The sequence below is a fragment of the Notechis scutatus genome, chromosome 1 (assembly GCF_049901735.1).
Source record: "Notechis scutatus isolate UNSWTSFEM ecotype Mainland chromosome 1, rNotScu1.2, whole genome shotgun sequence".
Lineage (NCBI taxonomy): Eukaryota > Metazoa > Chordata > Lepidosauria > Squamata > Elapidae > Notechis > Notechis scutatus.
Window position 1 is genome coordinate 20,739,898 of NC_142009.1, and position 27,524 is coordinate 20,767,421.

The following is a 27,524-nucleotide window of genomic DNA, read 5'->3' on the forward strand; positions in this document are numbered from 1 at the left end:
AGTGCTTTTTTAATGGCTCTTCCTCACAGCCAAGTTAAAATGCTACCCACCAGTTGCTGGCAGAAAAATATAATGGAATAAAATGGACTACGTGACCTGCCAAGCCTTATCGTACCACAGGCACAATGGTGGTATGTCAGAGTTTGCAGCAATCCAACCAGCACACAAGTAAATAATTCAGCATGATTCAGTTATAGAATAAACTTCTTTATATATAATAATATACAGTATGATGCATGTATACAATACCCATGCAGCAGAAGTCAGAACCAGAACTCAGAATCCAGAAGTCATAATCACAGAAGCTACATTCACAAAAGCAAACTAACTCTCATATATAGAGCTAAGCCATGTCCAGGCTCTGAGCTGCCTGGCATGGTTCACAACAGGTGCCACTTCTTAGTCACTAACAGTTCCCATTGGCTGACTTGTTGTTATGGCTATCCCAGCTATAATTTCTTATATACTGACATGCTAAAGGATTCTTGTTCTTATTGACTGAGTGTAGGGTGCAAGCAAAAAAATAATCAATTGCCAATATCCACCAATCATTTTCCTTAAGCCCAAGCTAGGACTGGGGCCAGGGCTCAAGTTGGGGATGAGGGGTATTGGCTGGTGGCTAAACCAGCAAGCTTGGTCTGTTAAAATTGACTCTGGCTTTCTTGAGTATTTTATTTGCTCACATTCAAAATGTGAACTCTTCTTGGATAGAGTTTTAGTGCTATTTCAGAAGAGCACTGAACCTGTGTTCAAAAGCAAAACAAATGATAGATGCAGGAAAAGTTGCAATGATGGCTCTCTCCCATTTGCTTCCCTGTGAAGCTTCCATTCTGCTGCCACTGCTTGTTAGCTGCTATTCAAAACTGATCCCGGTCTGTGAGCCAGGGGCCATTTAGAGAACTAGTGGTTATACAAGGATAGCTCAGATTAAAAGAAGCGAAGTCTCCTACTGGGCAAAGCAGGATGGTCCTGGAAACCAGGAATTAGTGTGCCCTCAACTATAGAAAGCGAGGCAGGTGACCTTGATGAAAAGAAGAACTATTATCTAGAAACAGGTGCTGAAATATCCTGTTGGAAGAAATATCCATCTAGTTCAGTTCCAAGCTGGGAAAAAGACACTGGAAATATGGAGGCTGTTTGGAAAGATGGTTTAATGGTGAAGCAGAAACACATGGGTGGTTCTGGGCAGCTGACCACATGGAGTTGATTGTGGGTGGCTTTTATACCTTCTCTTGGGCTTTGAACTTGAGCTTCCTGTTCCTGTGCAAGAACATGTATTCTATTGGCTGTTGTCAGACTCCTATGGGGCCATGTACAAATCCTAGGAGTTTGTCTGAGCTAAGTTTGGTTGAAGTTTGCTGAGTGATGCAATGTCCTTAGGAGATTGCAATGCAGTGAGCTCTGTGTCTTCTGCTAAATGGTTCTATTATGTCCTGAAGGGCCATGTCTTAATCCCATCACCCTCGGGCTGAAGGTCTTTTGTCTTGTAGATAGGCTGGCCCAGTCCTGCTGAGTCTGCTTTCAAAGAGCATGTTTCTCCTTGATTGCTTATTGTACCCTATTACTATTATTAAGTGTTGTACTTTATGATTCTTGATGAATAGTATCTTTTATTTTATGTACACCGAGACCATTTGCACCAAGACAAATTCCTTGTGTGTCCAATCACACTTGGCCAATAAAGAATTATATTCTATTCTTATTTAGGGAAATATAATATTCTGCCTTTTTTAATATTTCCCAAAATATTTCATTCTTCTAGGAGAGGGATGGGTGTTAACTTTGTACAATTCCAAAGGTGCTTTTTCAGGAGGCAATTGAACTTTCTTGTTTTTTCTTTTGAAGACGTTTCATGGATGAGAAGCAAAATGTATTCAAAAGAAAAAACAAGAAAGTCCAGTTGCCTCCTGAAAAAGCATCTTTTTTTAAAAGAATAGAATAGAATTCTTTATTGGCCAAGTGTGATTGGACACACAAGGAATTTGTCTTGGTGCAAATACTCTCAGTATACATAAAAGAAAAGATGCATTCGTCAAGAATTGAGAATCATAAGGTGAAAAAGCATCTTTAGGACAACCATGACCTGAAATGACTGAGATGACTGAGAATCTCTACAAAAGTGCTGAAATACTTTTTAAGCCCCAAGAAACAAGGTAATATTCAGAAGTGGCTTAGGCAGACATCTCCCTAGTGTACTGGTGTATAAGATGGGTGAGTATGTATAGAATAATTAAATTTGCAAGATATTGAGATTTGAAATATAGCCAATCTCAGCAAAAGTAGTTTTAGCCCTCCTGTGAAGTTGGTCTGGTCTACTTAATAGAGGTACTACTTTACAATACAGTACTAGCCACTACCAGTTTGGTCAAATGGTTAAGGTACCAAGCTAGAAAGAAAGCGATTGCGAGTTCTAGTCCCACCTTAGCCATGAAAGCCAGCTGGGTGATTTAGGCCAACTCACCTCAAAGGGTTGTTGTGGGGAAAATAAGAGAAGAAAGATATGTTAAGATACAAATAGACCTAGTCCTTCAGTGAAAAGGCAGTTGCTATTTATCACTTCAGTATCATATCTTCAGTATCAATTAACTGAGTTGGAAGGGACTTTGAAGGTCTTCTAGTCCAGAGGTCTCCAACCTTGGCAACTTTACACCTGGAGGAGTTCAACTCCCAGAATTTTGAGAGTTGAAATCCGCCAGGCTTAAAGTTGCCAAAGTCGGAGACCCCTGTTCTAGTCCAACCACCTGCTCACGCAGGAGACCCTCTCCCCTTCCAAACAAAGGCTGTCCAATCTCTTCTTGAAAATCTCCAGTGATGGAGCACCCACAACTTCTGGAAGCAAATTAATTGTTAGAATTTTAATGTGCTGCATTACAAGGATTAATTTTTTCCTTCATCTAAGAGACTGCAAAATACGAGGCACGAATTTTATTCTTTGGAAAACGGGTGTTTCTCATCTGAGGCAACTTTCTCTCTGATCACATCCTCCCTCAAACTACAGCTCCCATGGTGCTTTTCATGGTTGCGTCATCTTGGAGTAACCCCGACCCTTGTGTGCAGTTTTGCCGCCCGTACGCAATTCTCTTTTTTACCTTAGCTAAGGAGGCGTGGCTTTAAAAGGGGCGGGGGCAGGGGGGAAAGAGGAGGGCCTTGGCGGGGCAAGAGGATCCCCGCGAGGTAAAGAGGCGCATGCGTATATTTCTTGGGTGCAGCCGCCACTGGTACTACAGCTGCCGCCTTCTCCGTCGCCGCTGCCGTAAGAGCAGTAGCGGCGCGAGCGTGAAAGAGGCGAGTTGTCTCGCGCTCAGGGAAGCAAAACCGTTGAATCGCCTGCCTCGCACGCGACCCCGCTTCGGCCTGCCGGCCGACCAACCAATAGCCTGCTCTCTGGCTTTTTTTTTGTTTGTTTCTGTGTTTCTCTCTCTCTCTCTCTCTTTCTCTCTCTCTCTAGCCTCGGTCGGGAGCAGAACAAAAATATTTAAAGAAGCAAAACCTCCCAGCCTCCGAAAAACTCTGTAAAGATGGTCGACCGCGAGCAGCTGGTGCAGAAAGCCCGGCTGGCAGAGCAAGCCGAGAGATACGACGACATGGCGGCTGCCATGAAGAACGTAAGTCGCCCTTTTCTGCCCTCCGTTTCCCGCCGTAGCGGCAATAAAAGGGCCCTCCCGCCGCCTATTTCTGAAAGAAAATTTTCTTTTGGGGGCTTTTGTCTGGAGATTCTTTTTTGAAGTAGGAAGGAAAATATTTTCCACTTTTCTTTCCCAACATACACGAGGAGAAATAATTTTAAAAAGTGGCAGTAGGTTTTCCGTCTCCCTCTCTCATTTGTGTGAGGAAATTTGGCTGACGTTCTGATGAAATAAACGTTAAAGAAGGGGAAATAATTACAATATGCAGAAATAAGGTGACAGACCGTTATTTTGCTCTTCCTTGGTCCCATTGGGTAGTTTTTTTTTGTTTGTTTTTTTGCGGGAAACACTTTTTCTAATGCGGATGGGGAAAATACGCTGTATTCAAAGGAAAGGAAAGGGAGGGATTGACGAGAAAAGCCTTGTATTTTATCACCTGTCTTCTCCCCAAAAGGAATAGGAAAAAACGGTTCTTCAAAATGGTGTTAATACAATACTTTCTTCACTTTAATTTTTGAATGTGTTTCACTTTAAAGCCCACTAGCTATAGTGGGTGTAGAAAATGTCCCTCATGATGAATCATCGTTTTTTGGGGTGGAGGGGGGTATTGGCAGTTATTTGGAAGAAATGTATGATAGGGATACAATTTTTAAGGTTTTCTACACTCAACTTTCTATGCGGTCTCTGTGTGTATTGAAATACAAACACATTCTTGTCCCATATAGAAAATACTTTGGGGCTGAGGTACTGTAATTTCTTATCTCACTTTTAAATAGTAGAAATGGCTTCAAGGAGCAAAGAGTGCTTTCTTTTCTTTCTGACTCTGCCACGCCTAGAGAAAAAGAGCTCCTTTCTTCCTGCACGTGTCTAAAGGAGATTATTCCACCTTGGGTTAGATCTCATTATTAGCATCCCCATTGTATCTAAATGTCTTCTGGCATGCAACCTTACTTTCTCCTGTATCTGTGTTTTGTGTGTCTTTAGAAAGTACTTGAAATAGCGCATTACTAATACTGGTTAAGTGAGGACGAGAATCTTATTTCTTACAAACTTCCAGAGCAAATGCCCCACCCTGCTTAAGAGTGGGAAGGAGAGAACCATGTTCCTTTCTGTGCTGGAAAGGGAGCATACTCTTGCTGTCTCTTGGACTGAAATTTCCCACTATTTCTGTTCCTTATACAAAGAAGAGGTTTTTTTTTTTCTAGAGGGAATACCTCCCAAGTATTGTCTCTTCCATGCTGAAGAAATATCTCTTTCCTTTAAGAAAAAAAATGAGTACTCTGCCTTTACTGTCATATTATGCAGTGCAATCTTTGGAAGTTCAAAGGCTAATTATTCCATTTTAGAGAAATGTGACCATCTTTGAAATAAATAGTATTTGGTTCCTAACAGGCATTTTCAAATGCTGTTCTGAACAGAAGTTAATTCCCCCCCCCCCCCTTGTTTCATAAAGTTGTTGGTGTGGCACAGGCAGCATTTGCAGTGATCCTTTATGTTTAATGGAGTTACATTATGATACTAGTTGTAATCACCTTCCTCTACAATTTTTTATTGTTCCTTGGTGGACTGATGAAGCTGTTCTGTTCTGCCACATCATTAGGCCTAGTTAAAGTAGTCTCTTTTCTGCATTTGGGTGGGGAGAGAAGGGGGGATTTGATGCTACTTATGTTTAAATACCTTGAGGATAAGCTATACCTTGCCCCTCCCTTTTATCACCATATTGCAGAAATATGAGTAATCCTACGTTCTGTTGAGAGGGCATACCTAGTGGCATGGATGTTCTGTCTTTTTTCCCCTTTTGCTCCCCCTCTCTAGTGCTTGGGCGGTGCCACTCCCTAGTCTTTCCCAGTAATTCAGCTAGTATACCCACCCCCTAACTCCCACAAGCAGCCCCACCCACAATTGGCAACCAACTCATCCCTTAATCTGCTTCATGATAGTGAGCTAAGATTATGATTTTGATCAATAAAAGCGTATTCTTCTTTTGAACTGCAAATCTTCAAATATTTCATTTTTCTACCTAGCACTCTTTGGGGGGAGATTTGGATAACATAGGGAGAATTGCCAATTGAAAATGATTTTTGTATACTAATTAGTACTTAATTTCTTTCTTGGGGTATTTTTTATTCATTATAGTGCATCCTTTTCTTAAGATTCGGATGATAGTGTTCTTTTCTTTTGTGGAATAACCTTCATATTTATATAGGGTGTCTTCAGAAGTGTTTATTTGAAGATTTGTTCAGAATTAAGCTAAGATAGATTAATTTTAGTACAGTTAATAGGTCATTGTAGAACAGAGCTCTTAAATACTATAAACTGGAGGAATTTATTTCATTTTTTACAATCCAATAAATAAAAAAGAAATGTTTGATCTGATCTTGCAAACAAAGCAATCGTGGGAGGCAGTATCAAGTCATTCCAGAAGATTCTGCATTTGTCATATTGCAGAGAGGCTAGACTGGGTGGAGAGAGGGAGGGAGGGGTTGCTTTAAAGGGGAGAACAGTTCTTTATATTTGCCTTGTTAGTCAGGTCTGAGCCTTTAAGAGAAGCCAGCATGGCCTCTCACTGATGAATAGCAATACTGATCTAGACTAGAATTGTCGCAGTCTGTTCTTTATATTATTGCACCATTTTGTCCTAACCTTGTGTTTGTCAAGGAAATAGAATTGCCAGAGCTTTTTTGAGAAGAGGAAGATTCAAATGAGATGGAGATCCATATGTGGCATAGCGGTTCTCTGTTAATTTTGGGCAGACCATTTCTGCAATGTGGCTTGATGCCAATCAGTGCATACAGAGGAATCTCACTTAGAGCAGCTGAATGTGAGTCTTCAGTCCTAGGTTTTGCAACATATGCATTATATTTTCTGACTTGATGTCTGATTTCTCCAATAGCTTTCCAAATTGTTTGTGTGTTTCCTGTGATTTCCTTAAGTACCAGCAATTTTGTGTGAAGTATACTTTGTGTAAAATAATGGAAATATAATATCTTACAGCATCTCACTGTTACAGAATTTCTTCAACAGTTAGCATCTAAATCTTTGAAAGTGCCTGCTTGTTGACCTCTATTAAGGCTAATATAAAAAATGAGCTATTACACTTAGAAATGACATTACAGACCTAATAGCCATATCTTACATCATCCTTTCCCATTCCAGGTGTGTGCAAGACTTATGACCTCTCACTGATTTCCCATTGTAAGGCAATGATGTCACATAACAATAGAGGTTGCAGTGCACCCAGTTGGTGACTGACTGCATATATAGCATTTTGTCTCAATGCAGAAATAAGAATTACAATTAAACTGATATCTACAACCAAATACAATGTTCTAGACTGCATCCTAAATGTTTGTGGTTTATCTCTTAACCTAATGAACTTAGATACCTGTAGTAAAGTATATTGAAGACTGACAAAAGAGAAACTTCACAATGGAGACATACCAACATCATTAAACTATTAAGTGTAAAAAGAGGTCTGCATCTGATCAATGGCTAGCTTTTCAGTTCTGAAGAATAGTTGGACTAAGCAAGATATGAAGACAGTAATGTATTCTTCCTCTTCCAAAGCATGTGGCATTCAGAGGTATACTGAGGTTAAATGTAACTGCTGTGGTGTGAAACCTTAAAATTCTTACATGTTGTGTATCAATATTCCTTTTCTGATTGTTCTATATGTAGCATGCACATAAGAGCGCATTGTCCTACAGAGCCTTGCTGTATCTTCACTTGGGTGAACTTGAAAGCGATGTATTAAAATAACTTGCTGAAATTAGGAGACTCCATGCAGGTAAAGTCCAACAGGATGTGCTGAGAGCATCTCTGAAATGGATGCTTCAACTGGAACTTGTTGATCAACTTCATAGCTGTCATCCAACAACTTATGGTAGGATGTCTAGATCAGTAACCATTATCTATAACAAAGATGGAGCCCTCCATCTGTTTGAAGATAAAAGTGCTTGCCAATTCTCAGTTCATAGGAACTGTATAATGACTGGATTTTTTTGTGCAACACTTTTGGAATTTAGATTTCATATAGAAGAACATGGTAAGTTAAATAGTATGATTTTATTTTTAGCATCTATCTGTAATTTATTGGGCTTTCTGGAACTTGAAAACGTGTATCTTAAATCAGCATTGAATGTTCTTAGTTAACTTAAATCACCCAATATGTGTTTAACAAGACATTACATAATTATCTTGAACATTAATGGAAAAGTTGTTAACAAATAATTTTTTATTTCTCTTCTTTAAAATGGGAAATATCTTCTAAACTTTTTTGAATGTTTTTCTGTATCTAAGGGTCCAAAACTTAATAATAGCATTAGGGCACAGTGTGATGTTACAGGTGACCTTTAATGTACTATTTACTGAAAAGGCTATCACTGTACAAAGATAGATTAGAAATCTGCCCTTTGCCACTACAGTGTTTCTGTTAGCTCAGGAACCAGTACATGGTAAATGGTAAGCTCTGTTTGATTAGTATTTAGATATTGTCATAATTATTGTGGTGAGATAGTTTCTGACTTGAAAACTGTTAAATTTAATTAAAGGACATGAAGGTAGTCAGCTGTTATAGAACTTAAAGATAGCAGGAGCAAGAGATAATGTTCTTCCATCATTTTTACCTGCCCCAAATCCATCAGATAGTATGTAGATGGCTCACTGACTGTTACTTGGCCAGATAATGTCTCCATATGAAAAAAAACAAATAGTGATGGACTTTGAGATTTACTTCCCAGATTGTCTATCTCTGAGTTAATACACAATAGACAATGTTAGAAGATAGATGTGAACTCTGATGAAAATGCACATTGCAAAATCAAATGGACTTTTATATGGCTTTTAAAAAGACCTTAGATTAATATTGAGCTCCTTTTTTAGAAGCTAAGCAAGGGCACATCGCTGAGAGGGTTTTGATCTAAGGAATTAAACACAATGTGGGTTATTTTGCTTTTTAGTGTTGAATGATACTTTGCACATTGGTATGTTAGAATAATGATATTGTGTGCTGTATGCCATTAAACCATTAATTAGTGTTGGTTGCCTTAAGCAGTTCTTAATCAAGGTATAATACAGTCCTATGTATTTTTCTCAGAACTAACCTTTATTGAGCTATGATCTTTACTTCCAATTTCTGGTAAGTATATAGGATTAAATTCTTAATTTTCTAATAGCTTCCTTGTTTGTAAAGATTAATAACACACTGTTTTTTTCTTATAATAGGGACAGGTGTTCCATTTGGTGGGAGAAATAGCTTTAAATTACACTGTACAAGATCAATTGAAATTGGCATTTTCAGCCAATATGATGCTGTGGCTATATAATTGTATCTAATTTATTGCTGGCACTTGGCATAGAGAATCCTGTTTATGGTTGTCAGTGGTAAATAAGATCAGATTTTTTCATAATTGTACCTCTCTGGTATCTAGACCTGTGTTGTAGATGTGTAGATTGTGGTATTTCAGTTTTTAAGATAATAGGTCATCCACATTTCTGACAACATGTGAAGTTAAGGAAACTCAGCTTTTCCTTACGTTTATATCTTGTGATATTTAATTTTCTATTTTGTCATCCTCCAAAAAGAGGAAGAAGAAATGTTAGTATGTTAACTCGGGATTTCCAAGGTGAATGAGTTGGCTTGTAGATAATTACTATATGCCTGCCAGAAAGTGAGAGATGTCAGTGTAGAAGCTTTACATGCTCCCCAGAACTTGTATGCTTTAGGAATTTTTTTAATGGAAGAAAATATTTACTTCTGGGACCTTCTTCAATTTACATGTTTTCCTTTTTTCCTGATGACACTGCAGCAATGTAAGCGTACATTTTTAGCTGATGATAATGTGCTATAAGGATGTGAACAAAATGGAAACATAGCTTGTTACAAAACCTGAACAAATTATTGCTGTCTAAAAGTTGTGCCCAACCATTTTGGATCAGCAGAAATAAACTAGAAAAACAACAGTTTTCTTGTTTTGGGCTTCAACTAAAATAATATCCCTGGATTATGGAGTAAGCAGGCAAGGCTAATGTGAGTTGCCTCATCTCTTCTCCTTTCCCTGCCCATTAGTTGCCACCAAATCCCTGTTTATCTGGCCTTCCCACCCTGACTGTTGCTGTTGTTGCACACACTATCTTTTCCATTTTGACTTCCACTTATACTTGTAAAATTGAATTTTGTACAGTATATGGAATAAAATGTTCTGTTTCATTCCATATGTGAACAAAAACATACCTGTTTCAGTTTAAGCATATGTCACCAAATCCCACTGTTACATGCAATGGACATTTTGCACTTTCCTTATGTAAGGCAAACTCCTCAGTTCCCATATGAGAATTGGTGAGACTATGATTTGTCAAATTTTTATCCCACAGAAGTTAGACTCACATGGTAATGGGATATTTATATAACATGGTTTCATATGTTTTATTTTTTTAAATTAATAAGAACTTAGATTGTAGATTCATTGTTTACTGATACAGTCACATAAATAATTGATAGAAGCTGCTATCAAAACAAATGGCTTTCGGAATTGGCTTGTATTCTGGGAGTGATATTTCTTCAAATTTGGCCATGTCAATTTAGGTAATGACAATCTTTTCGAACAGCTGACTGAGGCAGCTGCAGTAATATTGAATTAGGTGCAGATATCTGAAATTTGCCTAGTTATGGAGATACAGATTAGTTTTCAATTAAGGCTCAGGTTTGCTCACAGCTAGTCAATTACTAGGCAAATATTCATCAGTTGCAGATATTTTAGGTCACTAAAATATACTCACATGGTAATGGGATATTTATATAACATGGTTTCATATGTTTAATTTTTTTAAATTAATAAGAACTTAGATTGTAGATTCATTGTTTACTGATACAGTCATATAAATAATTGATAGAAGCTGCTATCAAAACAAATGGCTTCCTGAATTGGCTTGTATTCTGGGAGTGATATTTCTTCAAATTTGGCCATGTCAATTTAGGCAATGACAATCTTTTCGAACAGCTGACTGAGGCAGCTGCAGTAATATTGAATTAGGTGCAGATATCTGAAATTTGCCTAGTTATGGAGATACAGATTAGTTTTCAATTAAGGCTCAGATTTGCTCACAGCTAGTCAATTACTAGGCAAATATTCATCAGTTGCAGATATTTTAGGTCACTAAATGTGAGAACTTTGGTGGGGAATATTCCTCTTTCGTCTCCATAGCAACAGTACTGCGTAGGTTACAGCTTGAACCAAATATGTTGCTGCATTTCATCTTTACCTCTTTTCCATCACAGCACATCTTTTTCTTCAGTGCTTGCTAAAGATGTGTTTTCCAGCAAATGTTCCTAAGCAAATAATTCAGATTAGAATGTTCATCTCAGTATTCATTGTCTATGCTAGTATTTGGGCTGCATTACAAGGTATAAAAAATTAAATTGATCTATTTTAGAGTTTTGCTTTTTAAGAAACTAAACATTTTTGATATGGGGAAATGTATATTTTATGGAATATTGGAAATGGTGTTTTCTATTTAGAAATACAATATTCAGCTGTGGTATACTTTTTTAATGTATATTTTGTTTACACAGTCTGAAAAGCAAATGTTAATACAATTCTAAACTGAGCAACCTTGCTTAGAGGTGAAAAAAAATCCATATAATTTTTTGACCTTATAGAAATTTCTGGTCCACTTTTCTGGGTGTTCATGTGTTTTGATTTTTTTTTCTCCAGAAACATTGTCTATTGGGTAGATTAAGAGAGAAAAGTGATGGGTTTTTGACCCATAGTTATTTGTGTATATTTTTACTAAAGCTAGTAAGAATTTATACATAGAATATATGGATAAATGTTTTTGCAACATGGTGTTCAGATTCTTTGCTAATAACTGTTCCACTTTAATAATAATTAATTCCTTGGAGCTTTTGCAAAGTCCTTTTCTCCTGGAGAATTAGTTTTCTACTTCCTGTGATTTCAGTATAGCTAAAATAGGTTACAAGAAGCAGAGCTATTTCAGCAGGGTCTAAAATGCATCTGCTTTGGTCCCATGGCATTGCAAAGATGATTATATCTATTGCCATAGAGAAACCATGTAGAACTTTGTATGGATTGTGCATTATTATTACTGTATACTTCTTGCATCCACCATCCACTCTTGTGAGGAATAAGAGGCATCTCCTCCATTACTTAGAGGAATAATGTACACTATATATTTCTGGTGAAGGAAAGATAAGCCAACTTACGTATTAGTGGAGTAGAGATTTTGTAAAAATAAGTTGCATTTAGCTGGTAGTGCTTGAATGATAGGAATATTGCAGTTTGCTTCCATTGTTTGTTTATTTATATATTTATTTGATTTGATTTGTCAATTGCTTACAAGATAATAGGTATAAGGATAAACATAGTTATGAATACAAGAAATGAGTACATATAAGAAAAATAAAAGAAACAATAGGACAGGGACGGTAGGCACTTTGGTGCGTTTATGCACGCCCCCTACAGACCTCTTAGGAAAGGGGTGAGGTCAATAGTAGACAGACTAAGGTTAAAGTTTTTGGGGTTTGGGGAAGAAACCACAGAGTCAGGTAGAGTATTCCAGACATTGACCACTCTGTTGCTGAAGTCGTATTTCCTACAGTCAAGTTTGGTGCGGTTAACCTTGAGTTTGTATCTATTGTTTGCTCTTGTGTTGTTATGGTTGAAGCTGAAGTATTCATTGACAGGTAGCACATTACAGTGTATGATTTTATATACTATACTTAGATCGGACCGAAGGCGGCATAGTTCTAAGTTTTCTAGGTCTAGAATTTCGAGTCTGGTGGCATAAGGTATTCTGCAACGAGTAGAGGAGTGGAGAACTCTTCTTGTGAAATATTTCTGGACTTTCTCAACTGTGTTAATATCAGATACGTAATGCGGGTTCCAGACTGATGAGCTGTATTCGAGTATTGGTCTGGCAAATGTTTTGTATCCCCTAGTTAGTAGTGTGATATTACCAGAGAAAAAGCTACATAGGATTAGGTTAACAACTCTTAATACCTTTTTGGCTATGTAGTTACAGTGGGCTCTAGCACTTAGGTCATTAGAGATGAGTATTCCAAGGTCCTTGACAGAGTTTGACTCATCAACAAGGTCTTGACTATTCAGCTTGTATTTTATTTTCTGATTTTTTTGCCAATATGTAAGACAGAACATTTATTTGTTGAGATTTGAAGTTGCCATTTGTTTGACCATTCTGATACATAGTCGAGGTCTTTTTGAAGGGTAGTAGTATTGTCTGTGGTGTTGAATAGCATTACATCATCAGCAGACATGATATTCTTCCGATTAAAATCGGAATTCCGATTTTTTTGGGAATCGCCCCCCCTTTCCCCCCTTCTTCTCCTCCTTCCCCTCCCTCGGAGGCCCGAGTCAGGAGTTGCTACCGCTGGCGCGGCTCTGCGTGGCTCCAGTCCGCGTTGCCTCAGGAAGGAAAGGCAAAAGGAAGAGCGCGGCGGCGCTTTGCAACGGCAGCAGCGGCTCCTAGTTTTGCCTTTCCTTCCCGAGGCAACGCGGGACTGGAGCTGCATGAGCGCGCCGGCGGTAACAACTCCTGACAGCCCCAGCCGGATACCTGAGCGGAGCCGGCGGGCGGGCGACGAGGGGCGGTGCGAGCGGAGGCCGGGCGGGCGGTGCGAGCGGAGGGCGGGTGGTGCGAGCGGAGCCTGGGCGGGCGGGTGGTGCGAGCGGAGGCCGCTGAGCGGCAGGAAAAGGGAACTGGGCAGCGATTTCTTGGCGCGCGGTGGGGGGTCTCTTTGGCCGGCCCGATTTTTTTTCAGAGGGGAATATCATGCCTGATCAGCAAAGAGAACGCAGTTGCTCTTAATATGATCATATTAATTAATTAATTAATTAATATTAATTAATTGCATTGGATGGACATTACATATTGGATGTCTTAAAATAACTTCAAATGAAAGTTTGGGAAATTTTCCAATTGTATTAAAGTTACACTGAATTCAAATATTTGAAATAATTATATCCATCTTTTAGTTAAAACTTGGGATCTTAAGGTTAATTATAAAGCCCAATGATGTTATGCTGTAATGATGCAACACCTAGAAATGGTTGTTGAATTTCCTATAACATGAAAGGATTAGGCAAGCAGAAATGCCAGACTCCAGCCCTATAATAGATGGGAACAACCACAAAGGCACAATAAAGGTTATTTGTAAAAAAATTAAGCAATGTTTTTTCATAAATTAGATAATTGCCTGCTTGTGGAATGGTTTATTCTGACTTACTATGTTCAGAGTATATTTTTTAAGATAGAACACATGTTGTTGAGTAAACCATAAGTAAAATTTCTAAATTCTCTACCTTTAGGGGAAATTACTATTACTATTTGTGGGAAAATTGAATTTTATCAGCACATTAAGTCTAGGGGAGAAATATAGCTAACTGGTCAAGTATCTCACTCCCATGTATATATTTTAAGCCACCCAGAGTTATGAGTAAGATGGGCAGCTATTGAAAATGAATGAATGAATAAATATGCAGAATATTGAATAGACAATTGGCTATAAAAGCAGGTCAAGATATTAAAAAGGAACAGTAGTGATGGAATAGATTAGAGCGAATTGGAGAAAGTTGGATGTATGGAAATAACATTCAGAAAAGGGTAACTTACATAGTTTAAAATACTAGAAGCCAGAATATTGCATGACAATTGGCTACATATTTGACTATAGTTCTTTAGTGTACATAAATGTACATCATTATATCCTACTTGATTAAATTGATCTGCATAATAGCAAATGATTAAAAGAAATTATAGAGGAACAGTTGTGAAACTGGTGAAAAATGGAGAAAAGAGTTATCAGGGCACTGAGCTTCTGTACCTTACACAAGCTTTAGACATGTGAATTTCATGTACATTATTACCATCATGACTGGAAATGAGGGAGGAGGGGGAACAGCATATTGTGAAACTGGTAGACTGGATACCTGTTTCTTTAATGATTGAGTAAAAGCTGGAGTAGTTTTGTAAGCCCAATGAATTTTTCAGCTAATAGCAAATTGCTTGCCAAGCTATTATAATTTACTTTATGTTTAAATATTTTGTCTTTCACATTACTCAACCTTTCATAAATCTGATAAATATTCTTGCTATCATTTTTCTGGAAAGTAGTAATTCACCATAAACGAACACTCAAAGCTTTCCACGAAGTCATGTAATAATCTGAAAAGATTGGTAGTGAGATACTATCAAATGCCAAGTATTGTTTTGTAAGGCAGTAAGTTTAGATAATTAACTGACTTCATAATGAAGTCTTGCTAGATGGGGACTTGATAAACACTGTAGAATTGGTATGTACTGTCATAATACAATATAAGAGCTAAGGTATCTCACAAAATTACTCAGCTTCCAAAATACGTATATCAGGCTCCACTAATAGCCTCATCTAATGCCTGAGGGAAAAGCCAGGTTTTCATGGCCTTCCAGAAGACTCACATGATTGATGCCATCTAAATCTCAGGGAGAAGGCTGTTTCATATGGCAGGTGTAGAGATAGAAAACTTCTCATAAACCACTCTGTGGCCTTTAATAAATATCATCATCTGGCTCCTGCAAGATGACTCTGTTTCATAGAAAGGATCTAGAGCCTACCCTCGTGTGAGATTTAGTGGGTTGGTCAGAAACTGTCCTTTGTAAATGATGTAGATTTTTAAAATGTTGCTATTCTCAGTAATGTATTGTTTAACTATTTTGTTACATTACTTTTGCTGGCTTTCAGTATTTTGTGTGATACAAATAATCTTTGACTTACCACAGTTCATTTAGTGACCATTCAAAGTTACAAGGGCACTAAAAAAGAGACTTATGACTATTTTTTAGTTACAACCATTGCAGCATCCCCATGATCGTACAGGTGAAGCTCGAAAAATTAGAATATCGTGCAAAAGTTCATTTATTTCAGTAATGCAACTTAAAAGGTGAACCTAATATATGAGATAGACTCATTTCATGCAAAGCAAGATAGTTCAAGCCGTGATGTGTCATAATTGAGATAATTATGGCTTACAGCTCATGAAAACCCCAAATCCACAATCTCAGAAAATTAGGATATTGTGAAAAGGTCCAATATTCTAGGCTCAAAGTGTCTCACTCTAATCAGCTAATTAAGCCATAAACCTGCAAAGGGTTCCTGAGCCTTTAAATAGTCTCTGTCTGGTTCAGTAGGAATCACAATCATGGGAAAGAGTGCTGACCTGAGAGTTGTGCAGAAAACCATCATTGACACCTTCCATAAGGAGGGAAAGCCTCAAAAGGTAATTGCAAAAGAAGTTGGATGTTCCCAAAGTGCTGTATCAAAGCACATTAATAGAAAGTTATGTGCAAGAGAAAAGTGTGGAAGAAGAAGGTGCACAAGGAGCAGGGATGACCACAGCCTGGAGAGGATTGTCAGGAAAAGGCCATTCAAAAGTGTTGGGGACTTTCACAAGGAGTGGACTGAGGCTGGAGTCAGTGCATCAAGAGCCACCACACACAGATGGATCCTGGACATGGGCTTCAAATGTCGTATTCCTATTGTCAAGCCTCCTGAACAATAAACAACGTCAGAAGCGTCTTACGTGGGCTAAAGAAAAACAGAACTGGTCTGTTGCTCAGTGGTCCATAGTTCTCTTTTCTGATGAGAGCAACTTTTGCATCTCATTTGGAAACCAAGGACCCAGAGTCTGGAGGAAGAATGGAAAGGCACACACTGCAAGATCCTTGAAGTCCAGTGTGAAGTTTCCACGGTCTGTGTTGATTTGGGGAGCCATGTCATCTGCTGGTGTTGGTCCACTGTGCTTCCATTAAGTCCAGGGTCAACGCAGCCATCTATCAGGAGATTTTGGAGCACTTCATGCTTCCTTCCGCAGACGAGCTTTATGGGGATGCTGACTTCATTTTCCAGCAGGACTTGGCTGCCCAAAGCACCAAAACCACACTGCCAAAAGCACCAAAACCTGGTTCAATGACCATGGGATTACTGTGCTTGATTGGCCAGCAAACTCGCCTTACCTGAACCCCATAGAGAATCTATGGGGCATTGCCAAGAGAAAGATAAGAGACATGAGACCGAACAATGCAGAAGAGCTGAAGGCCACTATTGAAGCATCCTGGTCTTCCATAACACCCCAGCAGTGCCACAGGCTGATAGCTTCCATGCCACGACGCACTGAGGCAGTAATTGCTGCAAAAGGGGCCCAAACCAAGTACTGAGTACATAAGCATGCTTATACTTTTCAGAGGTCCGATATTGTTCTATGTACAATCCTTTTTTATTGATTGCATGTAATATTCTAATTTTCTGAGATTGTGGATTTGTGGTTTTCATGAGCGGTCAGCCATAATCATCACAATTATGACACATCACGGCTTGAACTATCTTGCTTTGCATGTAATGAGTCTATCTCATATATTAGTTTCACCTTTTAAGTTGCATTACTGAAATAAATGAACTTTTGTATGATATTCTAATTTTTCAAATTTCACCTGTATGATCAAAATTCAGATGCTTGGCAATTGGTTCATTCTTATGACTATTGCTGTTTCCCAAGGTCATGTGATCCCCTTTTGTAACCTTAACAACCGGGTTACTAACTTATTAACTGCAGTGATTCACTTAACAACTGGTGTCAAGAAAAGTTATAAAATGGGGCAAAGTTCACTTAACAAATGTCTCACTTAACAACAGAAATTTTGGGCTCAGTTGTGGTCATAAGTAGAGGACTACGTGTATATTTTAACATTTGAAATCGAATCATTTTCTCTCAAAGGCCAGTAACCCAGATAGAACAATTAATTGGCTGTATTCTGTGGGAAATAGAATCATCTGAATTTGGTGGTAGTGACTAAGGTAGAAATCACAATTCAGGGGAGATATTTTCCTGTAGGAAGGAAGTTTCAGGTCAGCATTTTTTTTCACTAAAACCTGAAAGAGGGAAGAGAGATTTCAATCTGGGTCTCCTGTTGTCAGAGTAGATACTACAAGGTTAGAAGGGTGGTGGTCTGTTGTAAGATGACAATTATTGAGAGGAAGCTGCTGGGCCACTGAAGTATCTCAAATCATACAATCATATCTTCAGTCCAATTGTTACAGAATTTGTTCAAAGTAGTTTGTTTAGAAGTATTTATATTGTATAAAGATGCCCATTAAAAGAGGGGACAAAGTACATGTTCCTGTGAGCCAGAATTGTGGTAATTGATCCAACGCATTCAGGGGTCAACAGGCTTGGGAAGGCTAGTTTTGCTGATAGGATAGTATGAAAATAATTTATTTGGGGATTGTTGGTTGATAAGGTCACATTTATCTGACTATTGCCATTCTAGGAAGAAAGCTTAGCAACATCATTTACTGAACCTTAAAAAGTTCCTTTAAAAGTGATGACTGATCTTTAAAGGTGTGCTTTGGGCAAAAATAAGATATGTTCTGATCAGGGAGAGGAATTTTAAGTTCTGCCTCTCCGCTCTTCCCCTCTGATATGTGCAAGTGTATCATTGCGTTGCCAAGGATTTTTTAATGCTTGCCTGCTTCATGATAGCTAACTAGGTGTGGAAATGTTTCCCTTTGATTCTGTTGCAGCTTAGCACGCTAGGATGGTGCACAGTTGTCTCCAGTTTTGAAATTTAGATGATGTTATTCATTAATAAAACGGAGGCTGCAGCTATCTTTATGAAGACATTATATGGTACTGAAAATTTGGGAAGAAGTCTAGAAGTTTTATTGTTACATTTTGATATAAATAAATATAAATGGAATGTAGGTAATTAATATACTTTATGGTTCCTGTACTTGATCTGGAAATGCTTCCAAAATTCCAGGATTACTTTATTGCACAATATTGATTTGTGTTCAATGTGAATGTTACAGAACTATAAGTAGTCCTTGACTTAACAATTGGTCACTTAGCAACTGGTTGAAGTTATGGCAGATCCCATTTTTAAAGTTACAACATTCCCAAACATGAATACACTCTGCATGCTTGGTATCTGGCCTACATATGGGGCCATTTGCAGTGCAAATGTAGACACATGATCATGATTTAAGGCATTTTTGGCAGAAAATGGCATTTACATCCTGTTTGTGGCAAAAAGTGCTCCATAGCAAACAATGAGTTTGCCTCATGGCTGTGATATTTGGGTTACAACTTCCACAAAGGTCATAAAATTGGGTCAGGTCATATGACCCGCATTGCAACCATCATTACTTGGACCTTATTTGCAGGGCTCAATTATGGTCAAAACTTGATGAAATAGAGAGGGAGGGAGGGAGAGAAAATAGGGCAGGGAATGGAATTCAAATAATTTTTATAACTGATTTGTATATCTGTATATCAATGATGTCAGGGTTCAGGCAATTGCCCTAATTAAATCATGAGCCTGGAGCCAAGCTTAAAAAAAAAAATCAAAAGATTTATTATATGAGTTGTATTTTGGAATGAAATAATTTCCTATTTTTGAACCATTTCTTTGCCCCAGTCATGCTAATTGCAACAGCAATTCTGCAGATTGAAAACTTGTATTAAGAAGAAAGTCAGCCTCTATAAAGTTTCCTACCTGAAAGGTCTCAAATACACATTCTTGTATTAGCTATAGTTCATAGGTTACACAGCAGCTATACATTGACTTTATAATAATTTTAATATAAATCTGCATTCACTTTGGATTAATTTTCCACTCTCCTGGCACAAACAAAATACAAGACATGTTTGGATTGTCTTCTAATAATTTATGGAATTGCAGGATAGCAATAATATAAACAATTTCTGCATTTTACCTAGTAGCTGATAAACGTGATATTATTAACAGTAGCTTAGGGATGGGACTTTAAGGCTTGGCTTTTTTTCCTTGAAACCCCACCCCCCTCCAAATTAAGCTTTTGGAGCCCAATGGAAAAGACTCACAATTGAAAACAAAGCACAGTTCTGCTTTAGAATGTAAGGAAATATTAATTCTTAATTACTGTAAATTTCATTGGTAAATACAAGTCAACTGTTCCTCTTACTACTGTACAGTTAAAGTTGTATATGTAGTTACATGTGCATACAAGCCTGTTCATTCTGCTCAAAGAGAATCTTGATAAATGAGACTTTCCAAATTAGAGTTTAATACTATCTGTAATCAAAATTATCTATTTGCTGAAGATAATGCTTTGAAATCAAGTGGTCTTTGATGGTTGTTCTGAAAAGCACTTTCTGAAGTAACTGATGAATTAAAGTTTGTTGCTATTTAAAACAAAATGTCATGAGTATCCTTGGTCCTCTGTTACTATGCAAGACTGTAATCAGAATAGTAGGCCCAGAGAAGCCTTTGCCTTATGATGAGGATTTTATTCCCTAGTAACAGCAATATATCTAAATTGTGAGGAAATAAATTTTGAGGAAAACCGGTGACTGCAGAGAGCAGTAACATACAGAATACTGTACTGAATGTCTTCCCATCTACAAATATTTACCTTCAGTTAAACATGTATATCCCATTCTTTAAGTACCAGCCTTTCTGAGTATATAATATGAAATGAATTATAAATACAATATTGGTGATGTAAAAGCATACAAAAAGCAGAAAACAATGCATATCTAAAAAGAGATTCTTGTCTTTTTGTATTAAGCTATATTTATGTCAAATTAGTTTCATTGACATACATATCTACATAAATGAAGCTATGTTCTAACCTGTTTACAATGGTGAAGTTTAACTTGTGTTAGACTTGTACAATTTTCAAAAGAAAAATACAGAATTGTACAGTCCATTTTACTCTTTGACTTCAGCTTGTGAAACTGATCTGTAACATTTGGCTACACTGAGAAAATTAATGCTTCTTGAAAGCTGGGCTGTTTTATCATAAAAACTGTATATCATAAAAACTGTATACTTTGGTGGCAAACCCTTTCCCCCCCAAATACCTTCGGTTATATCATTAAAATGTTAAAAAGCAGCAAATATACTGGAATTCAACTTTGCTGCCAATAAATGTGCAAGTTGTATGTTAGGTTGTATGTTGGTTTAGTAATTTCTAGCACTTAGTAGTTAAGATAAATGTAATGTGGCGCTGCTTGAAGGTTTGTTTTTACAAATAGTAAAAACTAGTATCTATAATAATTGATTTACAACCTTAAATAAATGATATTTGTGTACCTATTGATCATACTGGTCAAGGCTGATACAGTTCAAAACATTTGGAGAGTTCTGGGAAAAGGCTGGTCTAGAATAAAGTTAAGGTTGTATAGATTTATAAGATTATAGAGTTTATAAAAGTCATACATTTTTCATCACAGAACTTTGCACAAACTTACCAATAGTGTTTAATTCCTGTTTTACCTAAATTTCTAACATGCTGCAGATAAGTAACACTAGTTGGGGATACTGGTTGTTTCTTTTTTAAACAAAGGAACAAATCACGTCCGTGTGTAAGCTTGTAATATATACAATATTATAGGTGTATAACTGTGGCAGCTACCTCAGGAGTGCTTCTCTGCTAGGAGATGTTTCAGATCTGCTTTGGTCTTTCATAATGTTCCAGAATATCAAGAATCTGTGGATCTGTCATAAATTAAAAGGATTACTTGATATACTTTACAACAAGGGTGGGATGCTACTGGTTCGGCCTGGTTCTATAGAACCTGTAGCTGCAAAGAGCAGCTGACACCGAACTGGTTCAGTGTTTGGCCCACCCGCCTGCCCGGGCTCTAAGCTGTCCTTTATTCCCTGCTTTTCCCTCCTCAGCTGCTTTGCACGGCACAGTTGAGGTTGAAAAAGCAGGAAACGAGGATTTTCAAATGCTGCGCACCGGAGCACAGTGCTTGTCAGCTGTCCAGGCAGCACAGCTAATGATTTCTTGCAAACGCTGCACACACAATTGTCCACAATTCGGAGAACCGGCAAATCGCTCCACTGGCTGGCCTCGCCCCACCCACTCACTCCTTAACCTGGCATGTGAGCCATCCAACTTGCCTGGTTTGGTAAGTTGCTATTCCCCCCCCCCCCGACCATTAGCTGTTCTAATGCCTCTGCCAGGAGATTTAGATTAGCTAGAAAGCAGGAAATCCTTGGATTTCTTGCTTTCTAGCTAATCTAAAAGCAGAGCCGAATCTCCCTTAGGACTGAAGCTATGCAGTGCACACTCAGGTAGCCAATTGCAGATAGATAGATCTCTATGGGAATCTGATTCTGTGAGCAACTCAATCTGCCTGCCTGCTTTGCCTGCTTTTGGGTAAAAGTTGCTCTTTTTTAAATAAAAAAAATCAATGTTTACATAAATATTTATAATATTTACATACAAGCCATGCCCACCCAGTCACATGACCACCAAGCGATGCCCAGTCAGCAAGCCATGCCCACCCAGTCACATGTCCACCAAGCCACACCCACAAATTAGGCCACACCCACATAACTGGTTGTGAAGAAATTTGAATCCCACCCCTGCTCTACAATGCTGTCCATCTAAAGTGTAAACCCCTTCCCAGGTTTGTAAACTTCTTAGATGCCAGATTTACTTCTCAGCAGATCCCAAATTTCAGGAAAATTGTTAGACATGATTAAGAAAATAAGCCTGTCAAGCTTTAAATAGCTTTCTAGCATTTTATAAAACAAAATTTAAAAAAATATTCTGTGGCCTAAAATAGAAAAATGCTGTGTAGGTGGCAGAATGGCATTCTTAAATATGATACCCATTTGCCTTGCTGTCACTAAGATCCCATCTTGATGCTCTTGCTGGGGGCCGCTACATGCCTGCTTTTGCTGAGTCTGTCCTTCATTAGAAAAAGTAAATACAACTTTGACATTCTGGTGCCAAGTTAATTGATGTTGGTGATTAAATGCTTCTGAAATTAATGTATTAGAAAATAAAAGCTCTATTTGTGCAGATAGTTTGTTCTCTTAGTTTGGTGTATTTCTGTAAGAAGTATAACCAAGGCTTATTTATTTATTATTGCCAGTGTGCCAAATACAGATATTCCCACTTGGTTGGCTTTGATAGATGCTGAGTTCCTGAGTTGGCAAGATACAGTCATTTTTGTGGTAATTGTGACACCATTACTTAGGACTGTAAACTACTAACTTTGGGTACTTCCTTGCCAAAATTAAGCATAGTGGTCATGCTAAATTTAGCATAAAAATGTCATTAGAGCATACAAGAAGATTTTGACTTCTAGGATCAGATTCTTTTTTTAGGAATACTTTCCAAGTCTTGTAGACCATGAAAAGTAACATGAAAATCAGGGGCCTAAAATCTCAATAGTATTCTGAGTTTCAAATTTCTCAATTTATCTGTATAGTAATTTGTGTCTCTCATTAACATCTTATTTTCAACCTTGCTGCCTGGCTTGCTTCCTATATATTTTTTTCATGATCACACTGACTTTCATTTCAAACTACTGCCTTTCAGGCTTGACTTCTCCTATAGTTCTGTGATTTTAGCTTCTAAAGAACCCCCTTTTAAAATAGTGTTCATCAAATTTTGAGAAGCAAAACATATTTTGTTTTTTTATATCCCAATAAATCTTTAAAACCTAATATAGTTTTGGAATTACCTCTCTGTCTCTGTATCGCTAGCCAAAAATTTTTAAAACAAAATTTACTTCTAGTGGTGATGTTTCTAGTAGAAGTAGTCCTCGAATACCACTGTAATGGAGGCTGCCTATCACAGTTGTAACTCATAATGATAATAAAATCAGTCACATGACTGACTCAATTTCATGATCTTTTTTGTGGCTGTCGTTAAATCTATTGTTGTTAACTGCTATACTCATTAAGCAAACCAATGGTTTGCTATGGCAATAGTACTTAGACTTATATACTGCCTATATTTACAGCCGTAAGCGTTTTACAATGTCAGCATATTGCTCCCCAAAAATCTGGGTCCTCATTTTCCCACCTTGGAAGGATGGAAGGTTGAGTCAACCTTGAGCCAGTCAGGATCGAACTCCTGGCAGTGGGCAGAGTTAGCCTGCAATACTACATTCTAACCACTGCACCACCATGGCACCATTTGCTATGATAGGGTTTTACTGAAAAATGGAACACAGGTAACAATGAGATGATGCAAATGATGGGGGAGGGCTTTGTAACTTTGAATTTGGGACATAAATACCCTCCCTCCAAGGTAGAACTTGAATGGACTGGTTGTAAGTCTGGGACCAGCTGTATTAATTTTAATTATGGCAGTAACTTTCTTTGGTCTGGACCATACTTTTTAACCTTCATAACTCAAACTGCCCAATTTTTGCATGACATATTATTTTAAGTCAGGAATGGTGTAAAAAAGTTATGATGATGTATTTAAGAAAAGAGCCTTCTGACTTCTACTGCAGTGGGTTGGTGAGAAACATTACACTGAATTAAATTTAAAAGTGGCATGGTTTCGAGTGAAAAAGCAAAACTATTAATTAAATATATTTTGTCATCCTTTGTCTCATACAGGTAACAGAGCTGAATGAGCCACTCTCTAATGAAGAAAGAAATCTCTTGTCTGTAGCTTACAAGAATGTAGTTGGGGCCCGACGCTCCTCTTGGCGAGTAATTAGTAGCATTGAGCAGAAGACCTCTGCTGATGGCAATGAGAAGAAAATAGAGATGGTGCGGGCTTATCGTGAGAAGATTGAGAAGGAATTGGAAGCTGTGTGCCAGGATGTACTCAGTCTCCTAGACAACTACCTGATCAAGAACTGCAGTGAGACCCAATATGAGAGCAAAGTCTTCTACTTGAAGATGAAAGGGGACTATTATCGCTATCTTGCTGAAGTGGCCACAGGGGAGAAGAGAGCAACTGTGGTGGAATCTTCTGAGAAGGCATATAATGAAGCTCATGAAATTAGCAAGGAACACATGCAGCCAACTCATCCCATCCGACTTGGCCTGGCCCTTAACTACTCTGTTTTCTACTATGAGATCCAGAATGCCCCTGAACAGGCATGCCACCTGGCCAAGACGGCTTTTGATGATGCCATTGCTGAGCTGGACACCCTCAATGAGGATTCCTACAAGGACTCAACACTCATCATGCAGCTGCTCCGTGATAACCTAACGCTCTGGACAAGCGACCAGCAAGATGATGACGGTGGTGAAGGCAACAACTAGAACCTTCGGATGGACTGGCAGCCGCACGCCGATGCTACTACTGCAGTCTTTATTTTTTTTCCCACAAGTGAAAAGTGGGGGGGAGGGGGTCAGGGGTGGGGTAGGGGAAAAGGAGGTGTGATCTTCCAGGGAGGCTCCCCGCAACCTGTCTTTGATTGCCTCTGTGACACTTTTGCCAAAACACCACTAGTGGAAAATCAGGCTGGCTGTGGTGGTATGAAGTAGAATAGCAGCCTCACAATGGCATATGGACTGTTCAGTTGATTATTAATTCAAGGGGAGCTGTCTTTAAGTTATCTTAATTGCTAGGCATACATGAAGTTAATGATGACTAACTTGAATGGAATGGCCCTCTCTCTTTTTTTCTCTTGGTTTGATTTCTTTTGTTTTGTTTTGTTTGTTTGTTTGAGAAGCTGTTCTGTGGTTCCAGTAAGGTTTCCCAGTCATTCTCTTCTCAGTGAAATGTCACACTATGTTAAGATAAAGTTTTTGTCTTTTGTCTCTACTGTCCACCTCCAATTTTGAAAGATTTGAGTTCCCATTTATTGTGGCATAATTTTAAAAAGATCCCAAGATTCTAAAATCATAAGCATTGGAGTTTAGATGCTGAAGGTAGCCTGCAGTATTAACGTTACATTACAGTTTACAGTATTTCTACACAACAGCCATATTTTACACCAAACTTTTTGAGTTTAAACTGACTTTTTCTTTCTGGCTTAATGTTCTGTAGTTTGCATCTGGGAAGCAGTTTTCCAGATGTCTGAATACTACATTGAAAACAATCCATCTTGTTCTGATTCCTTTGCCATATTTTAATAGATGCTTAGCAAACAGCTATATGAAGTACAGAAATTCCTAGCAAAGAATTCAGAATTTAAATTGGACAAGAGAAGTTCTTAAAACATAATGCTATTTGATTATGGCATGATTAACAATGATTATTGTTAATTCAGACCTGTATTTTTCTCATTCAGTGTCTGGACTTTTCCAAGGCCATATCTTCTTTTTCAAAGGAAGAGGAAAGGTGTTATAGTCCATCCTCAGGGATCCTGCTGCCAGTTTGCTCATAATCTTATGTTTCTCCTAGTATAATTAAAAGATTCTCAGCAGATCTCCTCTGCCTCTTTTTCCCATGCTTCAGACCTTTCCTTTGTTGCCCATATTGAAGGCAGGGCCTTTCTGTATTGCAAGCCTGTGATTATAAGTGAATTTATCGGGATAGAAAGATCCATAAAGAAAAGTATCTGATGCCAGTGTCCTATTTAACAAACAAGATTTAACAAATCTTAGCCTATTTCAAACATGTACAGAAAATTCTGTTTATTTGTGATACTTCATATGCTGGGAATGGGGGGAAATTACAGTTGATCAGGAATTTTTTGTCATCCATTTTTGGAAATCATAGCAGTTGGAAATTCATTGCTTTTTTCCTTCATAAATTACAGGGTTTTTATTTTAAATATAGCTTTTGTTAGTCAAAAGCACCTTAGAAGGAAACAGGGCTCTAATGACTCCCATTGTACAAATAATTTATTTTCCTCTGTGGAAAAGGAATATCTTGTTTCTCATGGTGGTCTAGACTTTTTTCTGTTTAATTTGCTACAATGCACCTGGATAGTAGGGCAAGTCTTATTGACAGTCTGCAATTCCAAAGAAAGTAAAAGTTTAAGATGGGTGGATATTGCAAAAAGCTGGCAAATCAGCTTCAATGCATCTAGTTCAGATACATTTCTTAAAAAACCAAACATAAATTGCACTTTGTTGCAATGTGGTAATATACATTCAGTGACTTTCCCTTCAGGGCCACTTCAGTAAAATGCCACGCCAGTAGCCTGTTTTGTGCATCCCGTTGGCTCTACTAAGGAGGAGTGGCTCGCAACTTGAGTGACTAAGTGAAACCTCTAAGAAATATTGTGGACTGGAAGAACATTTTAAGGCTTCTCTTTAATTTGCAGTCATGTGTGAGCAGTGCGTATCTCTGGCTTTGATTTGGAAGTGATTTACTGGAATTACAAAACCTTTCTTGATTTTTTTCCAGCTTCTAGCTCTGGCTGCTTTAGAAAAACTTTATGCAGGGGAAAAAGATCGCACAAGAGGGCTAAATATGGAGTGGGGGGGCAGGGGGTTGGGGGATGCGAGCAGCTTGAATGGTTTCTTTCAATTTTTTGTTAAAGAAATGCACTTGCCTATGATAACTGTTTCTTCAGTGAAATGAATAACTGCTCCATTATTCTATTGATACAATATTGTGCATGCTGGTGTTGTATTTCTATAAAGTAGCTTGAAATTTATTAACTTATACTGTAGATGTTATGTATTCCTATGACAATAGTCTTCAACAATTTTTTAATTTTTTTTAATTTATTTTATTTTTCCTTTTTCGGGGGTAAAGTTTGCTCTACCAAATAGTGATCGTAACAAAACTGATCTGTTATGGATGTTGCTATAGTGACATGCAATTATATATGATTTTTTTTAAAAAAAAGGAAAGCAAAGAAAACACCAGTGTTAGCTTAATCTTAATGTCTGGTGTTCGTCATGGTGAAATTATAACTATTACAGTGTAGGAGAAAAATGACTATGTTCTTTGAATGAGCCTTTGTTTGTGCTTTTCTGTCATGTTATGCAGTGAACTCTTTTTAAGGTCTAATCAGTGATTATTTTTCCAACTCCGTGTTTCTGTAAGGAATTATTTCACACACGGACCATTCTTAGCAGTTTTCCTCAGTGATGGAATATCATGAATGTGAGTCATTATGTAGCCGTCGTACATTGATCAAATAAACTTACAGATCTGATGTCCATGCTACTCCA

At 37.9% G+C, this 27,524-nt stretch overlaps 1 protein-coding gene across 1 annotated transcript; it reads left to right on the top strand.

The window, feature by feature from the left end:
• The first annotated feature begins 3,173 nt into the window (after positions 1 to 3,173).
• Positions 3,174 to 27,524, top strand: YWHAG (tyrosine 3-monooxygenase/tryptophan 5-monooxygenase activation protein gamma). Its single transcript, XM_026672436.2, has 2 exons — positions 3,174 to 3,605; positions 24,054 to 27,524. Exons 1-2 carry the CDS (start codon positions 3,519 to 3,521, stop codon positions 24,708 to 24,710), a joined length of 744 nt encoding a protein of 247 aa, XP_026528221.1. The 5' UTR covers positions 3,174 to 3,518; the 3' UTR covers positions 24,711 to 27,524.

What these genes read in the sequence shown, in the direction of transcription:
- YWHAG (XM_026672436.2), top strand. Translation starts at nt 3,519, where the DNA reads ATGGTCGACCGCGAGCAGCTGGTGCAGAAAGCCCGGCTGGCAGAGCAA. An exon ending in TGGCGGCTGCCATGAAGAAC is followed by an intron (nt 3,606 to 24,053) that starts GTAAGTCGCCCT and finishes TGTCTCATACAG; the next exon opens with GTAACAGAGCTGAATGAGCC.